The sequence below is a fragment of the Poromitra crassiceps genome (assembly GCF_964638095.1).
Source record: "Poromitra crassiceps genome assembly, chromosome: 4".
In the NCBI taxonomy this organism is placed as follows: Eukaryota; Metazoa; Chordata; class Actinopteri; order Beryciformes; family Melamphaidae; genus Poromitra; species Poromitra crassiceps.
This window is the reverse complement of record NC_139626.1, coordinates 64,993,423-65,008,730: the sequence shown is the minus strand read 5'-3', so window position 1 is coordinate 65,008,730 and position 15,308 is coordinate 64,993,423. Positions and strand designations below refer to the sequence as shown.

The 15,308-nt window shown below is 42.0% G+C and overlaps 1 protein-coding gene across 1 annotated transcript in view; it reads left to right on the top strand.

The window, feature by feature from the left end:
* The first annotated feature begins 4,017 nt into the window (after window positions 1-4,017).
* LOC310775910 (NACHT, LRR and PYD domains-containing protein 3-like) overlaps window positions 4,018-15,308 on the top strand; it is an 86,652-nt gene continuing 75,361 nt past the window's right edge. The window contains exon 1 of the mRNA XM_083636034.1: window positions 4,018-4,093. Within this exon, the coding sequence (XP_083492160.1) occupies window positions 4,020-4,093 (74 nt within the window). The 5' untranslated portion in view covers window positions 4,018-4,019. The remainder of the gene's footprint in view (window positions 4,094-15,308) is intronic.

Genomic DNA, 15,308 nt, shown 5'->3' with positions numbered 1-15,308 from the left:
CCGTGGGCTGCTGCTGCTATGATCGGCCAGAGAGAGAGAGGTGACGTAGAATCCTTGCTATATATATGAGGATTAACTGACGTCATGTTTGACGTCATAGCAGACGTCATACTAGGATTTTTGACCACGTTGAGATCGGATTACGCGTGAGTGGCCTTCTGCTTGAACTATGGTCTGGAGACCTCACCAGTATCTTCACTATAGCTTTATAAACAGTCTTCTAGTTTCATAATGATATCAGTATCTTCACTATAGCTTTATAAACAGTCTTCTAGTTTCATGATGATATCAGTATCTTCACTATAGTTTTATAAACAGTCTTCTAGTTTCATAATGATATCAGTATCTTCACTATAGTTTTATAAACGGTCTTCTAGTTTCATAATTATATCAGTATCTTCACTATAGCTTTATAAACAGTCTTCTAGTTTCATAATGATATCAGTATCTTCACTATAGCTTTATAAACAGTCTTCTAGTTTCATGATGATATCAGTATCTTCACTATAGTTTTATAAACAGTCTTCTAGTTTCATAATGATATCAGTATCTTCACTATAGTTTTATAAACGGTCTTCTAGTTTCATAATGATATCAGTATCTTCACTATAGTTTTATAAACAGTCTTCTAGTTTCATGATGATATCAGTATCTTCACTATAGTTTTATAAACGGTCTTCTAGTTTCATAATTATATCAGTATCTTCACTATAGCTTTATAAACAGTCTTCTAGTTTCATGATGATATCAGTATCTTCACTATAGTTTTATAAACAGTCTTCTAGTTTCATAATGATATCAGTATCTTCACTATAGCTTTATAAACAGTCTTCCCGCCGCCTCATCATCACCTCCAACTCCTATCCTCCCCTCCTCTTAATCATCACCTCCGACTCCTATCCTCCCCTCCCCTCCTCTTAACCCATGTCACCAACGCGGACTCATGGATTCCTCAGATCATCCTCATGGAACTCCCAATCTTGTTACCCCTTTTTTCACCTAGCTAATTAACTAGTATTCTCTAAACCTACGAACACTTAAAGACTGCATTTTCTATTTCTTTTTGGACTCTACTTTTTAGATTTTCAACTCCCTTCCCTGATCTTAGGATAATTTAAAAATTACATTTTTATATCCCTTCTGTTGGACTCTTTTTTTACATTTTCAATTTTCTGTTCTCTTGTAAATTTTATTTCCATAATAAACCATTCACAGAGTTTCATTATCGGAAACTCTGTGCATGGTTTAGCCCGGCATCTCTCGGCCTGTCTCGGAGGCGAGTCCCCAGATGGGGGTCCGCTGCTGTGGCCTGGGTGGGCCCGTCCCCCGCGTGGCCTGCTCTCACGCTCTCAGTCACTATGCTGGTGGCTGGGGGCTGGGGGGGCGGGTCGCGTGGGGGCTGGGTCCGCCCGGGCCGCAGCAATGGGCCCCTAGCACAACGACCTCACAAGGTTCCTCCTCAGCCAAGTCACTGGGGCAATCCATGTGGCGATCCATGTGTGGATTGCCACCATATGGTGGAAAGGTTTTCTTGCGTTCACTGGGGGTGAGGGGGTGCCGCTGTGTCCCGGCCTGGCCTTCCCTCCCAAGCCTTATGTGGGCGGGGGCCGGGTCGGGGGGCATCGGTGCTCTTCATCACTGGTCGAGGGCTGCCGGTTGGTTTAGAACAGCTTAGGTAGGCGATAGATTAGCTACAGCCTAAGGCTGACCTGTTAGTGTTCAGGCTAAAATCAGACTAGAGCAGGGTAGGATAGGCCAGATTAGGCTGTAGATTAGCTAGATACTATGTCCCAGTTAGCTCTGGTTAATGCTTAGAGTAGTCAGTTGTCTGATCTTCTCCCCCCCCCCCTCTCTCTTTCCCCCTTCCCCCGCTTCTTCCCTTCTTCCCCCTTCTTGTTCTCCTCTCTTTCCATGCTCTTTCCTCCCCCACATCCCACCGCCCCCCCTCCCTTCTCCTGCTCTCTCCTCCTTCTCCCCCCCTCTGCTCCTTCTCCTCTTCTCCCCTATTTTCCTGAATCCCTGCCACTTCCTGCTCTCCCTTCTCTCACATTCCCCCTGCTCTCCTTCCCCTGCACCCTCCCACCTCTCCTTCTCTGCCTCTCTCCTCCTCTCTGTCCTCCCCCCTCTCTCACATTCCCCCTGCTCTCCTTCCCCTGCACCCTCCCACCTCTCCTTCTCTGTTCTCTCCTCCTCCACATTTCCCATTTTCTCCCCACCCTCGCCCTAATCCGGGCCCGTATCCTACTCCCTCCCTCCACCCTAGACCCTACCTCTACTCTACCTCCCCTGTACCCTTCCACCTCTCCTTCTCTGTTCTCTCCTCCTCTCTGTCCTCTCCCCTCTCTCACATTCCCGTTGCTCTCCTTCCCCTGCGCCCTCCCACCTCTCCTTCTCTGTTCTCTCCTCCTCTCTGCCCTCTCCTCCCTCTCACATTCCCCCTGCTCTCCCTCCCCTGCACCCTCCCACCTCTCCTTCTCTGTTCTCTCCTCCTCCACATTTCCCATTTCTCCCCACCCTCGCCCTAATCCGGGCCCGTATCCTACTCCCTCCCCTCCCCCAACCCTAGACCCTACCCCTACCCTGGCTTTCCCTCCCCTGCACCCTCATCTCTCCTCCTCTGTTCTCTCCTCCTCCACATTTCCTATTTTCTCCCCACCTCCCCCCTCTCCTCCCTCCTCCCTCTCCCTCCCTCCTCCACTCTCCTGCTTTCTTCAAATGTTCAAATGTTATCTTTATTCTGTATATTCTTGTTACTGTGTGTTAGCTAGAATCAGCTAGACATACTTTCTGTGAAGCCCTCTGAGACATGCTTGTGAATTAGGGCTATATAAATAAACTTGACTTGGCTATATAAATAAACTTGACTTCTAGTTTCATAATGATATCAGTATCTTCACTATAGCTTTATAAACGGTCTTCTAGTTTCATAATGATATCAGTATATTCACTATAGCTTTCTAAACTGTCTTCTAGTTTCATAATGATATCAGTATCTTCACTATAGCTTTATAAACGGTCTTCTAGTTTCATAATGATATCAGTAGAGGCGAAGGCAGCAACACAAAAGACTGATGGAAATATACATAACAGAAGAGAAGGTAAGCCCACTAAACTGGTATGCAGCATTGCATTGACAGTCAGTAGATAGAGTAAACACGTTTCTGCCTGACCAATCAGTCGTCAACAATGTTTTCACGTCACCGTATGGTACCGGGTTCACAGAATAGAACCCCGACAGGCAGGTACGAAAAGTAGCACGACTCGACCCCAATACAACCCGGGCTGGGACAGTTTTTAGCGGTGGAATGAGACCAATTATCGAGTCGAGCGGAGCGGGATCGCGCTACTACCTGCGGTGGAAATGGGCCATATGTATGTATTTATGTAGAGATGGGGACTTGGACTTGAGACTTGGACTTGAGTCGCACTTAAGTCACACACACAGTGACTTGAGACTTGACTTGAGACTCGTCCTCAAAAGACTTGAGACTTGACTTGGACTTGAAGGTTTGGGACTTGTGAACAATCTTTATTTTTCTTTGTTTACAGTTTTAGATACTGATTTTGTAATGTGATACAAACTGATTGAAAATCGGTGGAGTGATCTTACTGGACTTACTGGGCATTTTACATGGACTTAATAATTTCATGGTCATTTACATGGACCCTGCTATATGTCACTTAGACTTTTACTTTACACTTCATAATTAATCATTTGAATATTGTCTTTCTGTCTGCTCCATATTCTGTTATTGCTGTGATTGCTGTGCTGCATAGGCTACTGTACAAAGACACATTCCTCCTGTGTAACATGTTTACTCACTATGCCTGTTCAAATGATCTTCAATCTTGAAAGCTTGACTGAGTCCAGCTAACTGTGTGTGTGTGTGTGTGTGTGTGTGTGTGTGTGTGTGTGTGTGTGTGTGTGTGTGTGTGTGTGTGTGTGTGTGTGTGTGTGTGTGTGTGTGCGTGCGTGCGTGCGTGCGTGCGTGTGTGTGTGTAAAGGTGTTGGCTCTACTATGAGTGAGTCTGAGGAGAGAGAGGAGCGGCTGTCTCTGTCTGGCGAACATGACAGCCCGAGCAAAGCTAAGAGGTAAGATGAGGATCTCTGTCCATGACATCATTCGAGCTCTGCAGTGACATCATTGTATTAGATATTCCAAGGGCCCTTGACTGACAGGGGCCCTGACAGGTGCCCTAAAAAGAATTGAAGACTGGATTTTTTTGCAGTATTAAATTATTAACCTATCGTCAATAATATAATATTGTATTCACAATGTACTAATACAACTAATGGTTTATTTTTATTTTTATTGTATTTTGGCAAAAAAAAAAAACATCCACCCTCCTCCCCCTTCGGTTTTCATAAAATGGTTCAGTCCTGCCTCAAGTCCGCCCCCAAACCACGCAGAACTGCCGGCTTCTATCAGAAATGCGTAGTGAGTGAGATCATGGCAGCAGCAGCATCATCATGTCTAAATAAGGCAAGAGAGACAATTGAACAAATTAAATGGTCAAATAAAGTTGACATTGACATTTAAGGTATTTTAGATAGGCACCCCCTTCCCTGCCCGGCATCGGTGGGCCCGATGTTGTATCCTTTCATGGGGCCCAAAATCCACAAACGGCGCAAAACAGTGCGCAAATACAACTCCAGTTACATACGGTTAGGATTCAGCTGCGGTGGGACGGAGGAAGAGCCCAGGCAACAGTGCGGGCTGAGCAGGAGCATTTAATAGAGTTGAAAACAGTGAAAACACTGAAGCCTGCTTTCAGAAAGTTGTTGGACTTTTGGATAAAACAACAGAGAGAATACCCTGCCCTGTCTGACAAAGCTGTGCGCTTCCTCCTTCCTTTTGCGACCACATATCTGTGCGAGAAAGGCTTCTGTTCACTTGCTGCCATCAAAACCAAATACAGAAGCAATGCTGAGCCAGACTTGAGACTGAAGCTCACCTCAATTGCCCCAGACATCAAATGACTGTGTTCACAGAGACAGGCACAACCTTCACATTAGGCTTATGTGGGTTGTCAATGGACATCAACATGCTCTGTATGTGTGTGTAATGTTTGAAGTACGATTGTTTGCTCTGTGTGTGTGTGTGTGTGAGTGAGTGTGTGTGTGTTTGTGTGTGTGTGTGTGTGTGTGTGTGTGTGTGTGTGTGTGTGTGTGTGTGTGTGTGTGTGTGTGTGTGTGTGTGTGTGTGTGTGTGTGTACATTGTGGCTGTGGCTGACAAAAGTTAACAATAAATCATGTTATTAGGAATAAGTGTGCCTCCTGTGTAAACTGTGCAGCTGAATAGACTGTATTTGAACGTCGGTCATGGGGGTACTTGGAGAGCGAACTAATTTCTCAGGTGGTACTTGGTGTAAAAAGGTTGAGAACCACTGCTGTAGAGGGTGTGAGGTAGCTGCACTTATCTCTTTAGCCTGTAGAGGGTGTGAGGTATCTGCACTTATCTGTTTAGCCTGTAGAGGGTGTGAGGTATCTGCACTTATCTGTTTAGCCTGAGGGTGTGAGGTATCTGCACTTATCTGTTTAGTCTGTAGAGGGTGTGAGGTATCTGCACTTATCTCTTTAGCCTGTAGAGGGTGTGAGGTATCTGCACTTATCTGTTTAGCCTGAGGGTGTGAGGTATCTGCACTTATCTGTTTAGTCTGTAGAGGGTGTGAGGTATCTGCACTTATCTGATGTTTAGCCTGTAGAGGGTGTGATGTATCTGCACTTATCTGTTTAGCCTGTAGAGGGTGTGAGGATCTGCACTTATCTGTTTAGCCTTTCTGTGTACGGCACTGTCAAATATATTGCAGTTGTTTCTGTGAATTGCAATAACTGTGCCTAGGTACTGTGTTGGTACAAGTGTTGGACTTGTTCTACAGGCTGGTTATTGAGTATGACAGGAGTGATCAGATCCAGATCACTTCCCCGATGCCAGTCCTGCAGTACAGTACAGTGACCTGGCTGGAGTAAGTATCCTGCAGCAGTGTTTCCCACAGGATTTGGAGTATTTGTGGTGGTGGACCACAGCCCCCCTAGGGGGGTGCAGGGGCATGCCCCCCCTGCGAGATTTTTTAAAAACATTTTAAAGTAAAATGCATGAATTTGGTGTACTTTGAGAAAGCTTAAGAGCAAAATTAAAAGGCTCGATCTATGAAGAACATGTCATCATTACTGTGCTGTGGGTTTACAATGACAAACTAAATTTCTCCCTATAGACCCCTTATACAGCTGTCAACATTGGAGCTGCGCGCGCATCGTGTCGGCAAAAAGCCGTGAGCCCAGCATTGACAGACACAGAGAACTGTGTAAAAGCCCCGCTGTCAGGACTGCTCTGTGCCCATCTGCGACACACAGTTAGATTTTAGTTTTAAAATGCAGTTCTCGGCTTACTACCACAGCTTATCGCCTAGTGATAAGCAATGTTATGCATCGAAATTAACGTTGGTTAATGGGATATGTCTTACAGACCCATATGCACTGGCGCTGTCAATTGGCCAAGCCTATAGTGGCCAGCAATACATATCGTGCATTCCTTTATAACTGGGGATAGCGTAGATAATTATTCTGTAACTTGCAAAGATATATTGTTATGTTGATAATGCACACAACTCAATAATGACATTATGTAACGTTACTTGGTCGTTAACTAACCGAGCGATGTGGCTGAGCAGCCTACAGCTTCAGGCAGCTTACCTGATTATGAAGAGCACTACAAAGTCGGGCATTTTTAATGATGTCCTCGTTCCAATCAGTTCAACTCAATAATGACATTATTTAACGTTACTTGGTTGTTAACTAACCGAGCGATGTGGCTGTTACTAGCAGCCTACTACAGCTTACCTGATATGAAATGAGCGAGCACTGCGAAGTCGGGCATTTTTAACGATTTCCTCTTTTGGCTTGCAACCAAAGACACCTACGGTTAGCATTAAAAGCAGTATGAGTTGACGGGATTCGGTAAAACTTTAGTCCTTGCTTTGTTGATAGTGTAACAGACTGTTCAGTGTTGTGTTGTGTTCTATTGCGTTTGTGCGAGGCTGTGTATGTTCCCTCGAGTTGCATAGAACAGGATATGTGGGGATAAGCTTGTTATAACGTTACAGCCTGGCTCTATCGTTTATTATTTTATTAACCAAGTGTGAATAGGCGGACCCGAACACTCTGCTACAATAGCTTTCCGATTCTGGCATCGCAGTGCACAACACGAAGACATGTCTTGCTCGAATTAGTTTTCCAGCCATTGGAAAACTACTTGACAGGGCTGCGCGGAGTCTGTCTTTCTGCCTCCGTCTTGCGCATCGACGCTGCGTGATGTCAGTCTGACGTAGTCGTATAAGGGGTCTATGGGTCAAGGATACTCAACTTGCTTTGCCACTTTCGTGAAATGATAGAAGGCGAGGGGCCAGTTAATAAACAAACAATATACATTATTCTGTAGCGGATTGTGGGTTTTTGGGGTGTCAGCCGGAGTTTAGGCTGACAATGTTGTGCACACCGGATAGTTAGTTAGCTTAAGTAGATACATAAGTGCCTGGGTAGCGAGCAGATGGCGGTATTTGACAATTTAGCAGCTAAATCATAGATTATTGAAAGATATTTCATACTGAAATGCTATAACAGAAGTATTGGCCAGAATGACATGAACATTTCTTGGACACTTATTCAGCAGGTATCTTGCATGTTGCGTTCAGGTGCACTGTAAAAAAACATCAACATCTTTTTGTGGCGGTCAAAATCCTTTTGTGGCGGCCCACCACAAATTCCTTTATGTATGGGAAACACTGCTGCAGTACAGTATAGTGACCTGCAGTACAGTACAGTGACCTGGCTGGAGTAACCATCCTGCAGTACAGTATAGTGACCTGAAGTACAGTGTAGTGACCTGGCTGGAGTAAGCATCGTGCAGTACAGTATAGTGACGTGTCTGGAGTAAGCATCCTGCAGTACAGTATAGTGACCTGGCTGGAGTAAGCATCCTGTAGTACAGTATAGTGACCTGGCTGGAGTAAGCATCCTGTAGTACAGTATAGTACAGTACAGTGACCTGGCTGGAGTAAGCATCGTGCAGTACAGTATAGTGACCTGGCTGGAGTAAGCATCCTGCAGTACAGTATAGTGACCTGGCTGGAGTAAGCATCCTGCAGTACAGTACAGTGACCTGGCTGGAGTAAGCATCCTGCAGTATAGTGACCTGGCTGGAGTAAGCATCCTACAGTACAGTATAGTGACCTGGCTGGAGTAAGCATCCTGCAGTACAGTATAGTGACCTAGATGGAGTAAGCATCCTGCAGTACAGTATAGTGACCTGGCTGGAGTAAGCATCCTGCAGTACAGTATAGTGACCTGGCTGGAGTAAGCATCCTGCAGTACAGTGACCTGGCTGGAGTAAGCATCGTGCAGTACAGTATAGTGACGTGGCTGGAGTAAGCATCCTGCAGTACAGTGACCTGGCTGGAGTAAGCATCGTGCAGTACAGTATAGTGACCTGGCTGGAGTAAGCATCCTGCAGTACAGTATAGTGACCTGGCTGGAGTAAGCATCCTGCAGTACAGTATAGTGACCTGGCTGGAGTAAGCATCCTGCAGTACAGTGACCTGGCTGGAGTAAGCATCGTGCAGTACAGTATAGTGACCTGGCTGGAGTAAGCATCCTGCAGTACAGTATAGTGACCTGGCTGGAGTAAGCATCCTGCAGTACAGTATAGTGACCTGGCTGGAGTAAGCATCCTGCAGTACAGTACAGTGACCTGGCTGGAGTAAGCATCCTGCAGTACAGTATAGTGACCTGGCTGGAGTAAGCATCCTGCAGTACAGTACAGTGACCTGGCTGGAGTAAGCATCCTGCAGTACAGTGACCTGGCTGGAGTAAGTATCCTGCAGTACAGTATAGTGACCTGAAGAACAGTACAGTGACCTGCCTGGACTAAGCATCGTGCAGTACAGTATAGTGACCTGCAGTACAGTACAGTGACCTGGCTGGAGTAAGCATCCTGCAGTACAGTATAGTGACCTGAAGAACAGTACAGTGACCTGGCTGGACTAAGCATCGTGCAGTACAGTATAGTGACCTGGTTGGAGTAAGCATCCTGCAGTACAGTACAGTGACCTGGCTGGAGTAAGCATCCTACAGTACAGTATATCCCATACGGAAGAGGCATATATACACATATATGGACATACATCCGACACAAGGTCCACATATATGTCACCATACATGTACATGTATGCACTTTGCATACAAACCCACCTGAGATATATGCATATATATGTGAGGATCATATATGTGATCCAAATATAAATTGACATATATGATCATATAGGCAATTAACATATATGAGTACTCCCATACATGTGATCATATATGCTCATGTAAGTAATGGACATATAGGATTATTCTAGCATATGTTTAGATATATGTACATATAAGCAATTAACATATAAGAATATTTCTACATATTTCCGCATATATGCAAATACAAGCAACACATATATATGTTATTCTCTTGCATATCAATATATGTGTGCATATGAGCATTAAACATATATGATTATTATTACGTATGTCAACATATATGCTCATATAATCAATTAACATATGCGGATGTTCGCATACATGTAATCATATATGTTTGTGTAAGCATTGAACATATAGGGTTAAACTTACATATGTGCATATCAGCAATTAACATATAAGAATTTACTTACATATGTAAGCATGTATGCTCATATAAGCAATTAACATATATGAGTATTCTCATACATGTGATCATATATGTGCATGCAAGTAATGGACATACAGGGTTATTATTGCATATGTTTAGATATATGTACATATAAGCAATTAACATATAAGAATATTTCTACATATTTCTGCATATATGCAAATGCAAGCAACACACATGTATGTTATTCTCTTGCATAATAATAATAATAATAATAATGATTGGATTTATATAGCGCCTTTCCAAGGCTCAAAGCGCTTACACAGAATCATTATTCGTTCACACCATTCGTACCGGTGGTTCAGAAGCGTGGCAGCCACACATTGGCGCTCAACGGTCCCTCCGAACCACCATCATCATTCATGTCAACATTCATACCAATCATACCATTCATGTCTTACATTCATACCAATCATACCAATCATACCAGGCAAGGAGGGTTAAGTGTCTTGCCCAGGGACACAACGATTAACAGCTGGGAGGGAGCGGGGATCGAACCGCCAACCCTTGCGTCATTGGCTGACCCGCTCTACCTCCTGAGCTAAAGCCGCCCTCATATCAACATATGTGTGCATATAAGCATTAAACATATATGATTATTATTACGTATGTCAACATATATGCTCATATAATCAATTAACATATGCGGATGTTCGCATACATGTAATCATATATGTTTGTGTAAGCATTGAACATATAGGGTTAAACTTACATATGTCTACATATATGTGCATATCAGCAATTAACATATAAGAATTTACTTACATATGTAAGCATGTATGCTCATATAAGCAATTAACATATATGAGTATTGTCATACATGTGATCATATATGTTCATGCAAGTAATGGACATACAGGGTTATTCTATTATGTTTAGATATATGTACATATAAGCAATTAACATATAAGAATGTTTCTACATATTTCTGCGTATATGCAAATACAAGCAACACACATATATGTTATTCTCTTGCATATCAAAATATGTGTGCATTTAAGCATTAAACATATATGATTATTATTATGTATGTCAACATATATGCTCATATAATCAATTAACATATGCGGATGTTCGCATACATGTAATCATATATGTTTGTGTAAGCATTAAACATATATGGTTAAACTTACATATGTCTACACATATGTGCATATCATCAATTAACATATAATAATTTACTTACATATGTAAGCATGTATGCTCATATAAGCAATTAACATATGAGTATTCTCATACAAGTGATCATATATGTCCATGCAAGTAATGGACATACAGGGTTATTCTTGCATATGTTTATATATATGTACATATAAGCAATTAACATATAAGAATATTTCTACATATTTCCGCATATATGCAAATACAAGCAACACACATATATGTTATTCTCTTCCATATCAAAATATGTGTTCGTATAAGCATTAAACATATATGATTACTATTATGTATGTCAACATATATGCTCATATAATCAGTTAACATATGCGGATATTCTCATACATGTAATCATATATGTTTGTGTACGCATTGAACATATAGGGTTAAACTTATGTCTACATATATGTGTATATCAGCAATTAACATAGAAGACTTTACTTACATATGTCAGCAGGTATGCTCATATAAGCAATTAACATATATGAGTATTCTCATACATGTGATCATCTATGTTCATGTAAGTAATCCAGGGTGCAGCAGAGAGACTGGTTGGAGGGGGCGTGAACATTTCTCCAGAATTTGCATGGAAGTCCCATGATGCATTTGGGGCAGAGATTAGGGATCTAATATGGTTAATAACTCCACAGGATTTAATTTATGAAGCTTTTAAATTATATATTTGGAATCAGCTTTACGATGAGCTTCTAAATCATATATAATATATAATGTTTACACTAAAACCATAATATAGACTATGGGGCATTTTAATGACTCCACTGTTAAAAAACCCTTATTTTTCAATCTCATGCACACTGGACAAACCTTGAAAATATCCAGTAGTGCTGGAAGTCTTGCACAAAACTAACCATTTTTATGGTGGGTTTCACTTCTGAGATGTTGTTCAATCAAAAATATATATATATATATTTCTTTTAATTAAGAGATATGTGTTTTGATTCCATACATGTTCATATATTGTGATATATATGCACATATATCATGGATATATAGGTGGATATATGTCGAATAGAGATAAATACATACAGTTATACACAGGTAATAGTCATATATGTTCATATAAAATAAAACATATATGTATGTATAGTTATTATTCATATATATTTTTATATGTATTAACCATATATGCCCGTATAGTGTCAATGCATACAAATGTACATATAATTAATTGCCATATGTGTCCATATACAATCTATACATGTATGCACATATATAATTATATAGGACAAACATATATGGACCATATATGAAACGTTCCAATTCCATACATGTTCATATATTGTGATATATATGCACATATATGCACATCTATCCTGGATATATAGGTGGATATATGTCGAATACAGATAAATACATACAGTTATACACAGGTATTAGTCATATATGTTCATATAAAATAAAACATATGTATGTATAGTTATTATTCATATATAGTTATATATGTATTAACCATATATGCCCGTATACTGTCAATGCATACAAATGTACATATAATTAATTGCCATATGTGTCCATATACAATCTATACATGTATGCACATATATAATTATAAACGACAAACATATATGGACCATATATGAAACGTTCCAATTCCATACATGTTCATATATTGTGATATATATGCACATATATGCACGCATATCCTGGATATATAGGTGGATATATGTCGAATACAGGTAAATACATACAGTTATACACAGGTAATAGTCATATATGTTCATATAAAATAAAACATATATGTATGTATAGTTATTATTCATATATAGTTTTATATGTATTAAGCATATATGTCCATATAGTGTCAATGCATACAAATGTACATATAATTAATTACCATATGTGTCCATATACAATCTATACATGTATGCACATATATAATTATATATGACTAACATATATGGACCATATATGAAACGTTCCAATTCCATACATGTTCATATATTGTGATACATATGCACATATATGCACATATATCCTGGATATATATGTGGATATATGTCGAATACTTATATGAACATATACTACATGTATGTTTACTACATATATGTGTATATATGCCTCTTCCGTATACCTGGCTGGAGTAAGCATCCTGCAGTACAGTATAGTGACCTGGCTGGAGTAAGCATCCTGTAGTACAGTATAGTGACCTGGCTGGAGTAAGCATCCTACAGTATAGTATAGTGACCTGGCTGGAGTAAGCATCCTACAGTACAGTATAGTGACCTGGCTGGAGTAAGCATCCTGCAGTACAGTATAGTGACCTGGCTGGAGTAAGCATCCTGCAGTACAGTATAGTGACCTGGCTGGAGTAAGCATCCTGCAGTACAGTATAGTGACCTGGCTGGAGTAAGCATCCTACAGTACAGTATAGTGACCTGGCTGGAGTAAGCATCCTGCAGTACAGTATAGTGACCTGGCTGGAGTAAGCATCCTACAGTACAGTATAGTGACCTGGCTGGAGTAAGCATCCTACAGTACAGTATAGTGACCTGGCTGGAGTAAGCATCCTGCAGTACAGTACAGTGACTTGGCTGGAGTAAGCATCCTGCAGTACAGTATAATGACCTGGCTGGAGTAAGCATCCTACAGTACAGTACAGTGACTTGGCTGGAGTAAGCATCCTGCAGTACAGTATAGTGACCTGGCTGGAGTAAGCATCCTGCAGTATAGTGAAGTTGCTGGAGTAAGCATCCTACATTACAGTACAGTGACCTGGCTGGAGTAAGCATCCTGCAGTACAGTATAGTGACCTGGCTGGAGTAAGCATCCTGCAGTACAGTATAGTGACCTGGCTGGAGTAAGCATCCTGCAGTACAGTACAGTGACCTGGCTGGAGTAAGCATCCTGCAGTATAGTATAGTGACCTGGCTGGAGTAAGTATCCTGCAGTACAGTACAGTGACTTGGCTGGAGTAAGCATCCTGCAGTACAGTATAGTGACCTGGCCAACACAGTCTCACAGAAAATTGTATAATACCAACGTTTTGGACCAACGTTGCTATTTTACAATTTCGGCTCGAAAATTGTAAAATAGTAACGTTCTGAGATTTTAGGGTTAGGATTAGAGTAGGGGGAGGGGTTAGAAACAGAAAATCTCCGTAAACCACGCCCAGACCACGCCCACCGCTGTAGACACATACGTTACCATTTTGCAATTTCTTAGCCAAAATTGTAAAATAGCAACGTTTGTCCACAAACGTTGCTATTTTACAATTTTTTTGGAGATCGGGTTGACCTGGCTGGAGTAAGCATCCTGCAGTACAGTATAGTGACCTGGCTGGAGTAAGCATCCTGCAGTACAGTATAGTGACCTGGCTGGAGTAAGCATCCTGCAGTACAGTACAGTGACCTGGCTGGAGTAAGCATCCTGCAGTACAGTATAGTGACCTGGCTGGAGTAAGTATCCTGCAGTACAGTATAGTGACCTGGCTGGAGTAAGCATCCTGCAGTACAGTACAGTGACCTGGCTGGAGTAAGCATCCTGCAGTACAGTATAGTGACCTGGCTGGAGTAAGTATCCTGCAGTACAGTATAGTGACCTGGCTGGAGTAAGTATCCTGCAGTACAGTATAGTGACCTGGCTGGAGTAAGCATCCTGCAGTACAGTATAGTGACCTGGCTGGAGTAAGCATCCTGCAGTACAGTATAGTGACCTGGCTGGAGTAAGCATCCTGCAGTACAGTATAGTGACCTGGCTGGAGTAAGCATCCTGCAGTACAGTATAGTGACCTGGCTGGAGTAAGCATCCTGCAGTACAGTATAGTGACCTGGCTGGAGTAAGCATCCTACAGTACAGTATAGTGACCTGGCTGGAGTAAGCATCCTGCAGTACAGTATAGTGACCTGGCTGGAGTAAGCATCCTACAGTACAGTATAGTGACCTGGCTGGAGTAAGCATCCTACAGTACAGTATAGTGACCTGGCTGGAGTAAGCATCCTGCAGTACAGTACAGTGACTTGGCTGGAGTAAGCATCCTGCAGTACAGTATAATGACCTGGCTGGAGTAAGCATCCTACAGTACAGTACAGTGACTTGGCTGGAGTAAGCATCCTGCAGTACAGTATAGTGACCTGGCTGGAGTAAGCATCCTGCAGTATAGTGAAGTTGCTGGAGTAAGCATCCTACATTACAGTACAGTGACCTGGCTGGAGTAAGCATCCTGCAGTACAGTATAGTGACCTGGCTGGAGTAAGCATCCTGCAGTACAGTATAGTGACCTGGCTGGAGTAAGCATCCTGCAGTACAGTACAGTGACCTGGCTGGAGTAAGCATCCTGCAGTACAGTATAGTGACCTGGCTGGAGTAAGTATCCTGCAGTACAGTACAGTGACTTGGCTGGAGTAAGCATCCTGCAGTACAGTATAGTGACCTGGCCAACACAGTCTCACAGAAAATTGTATAATACC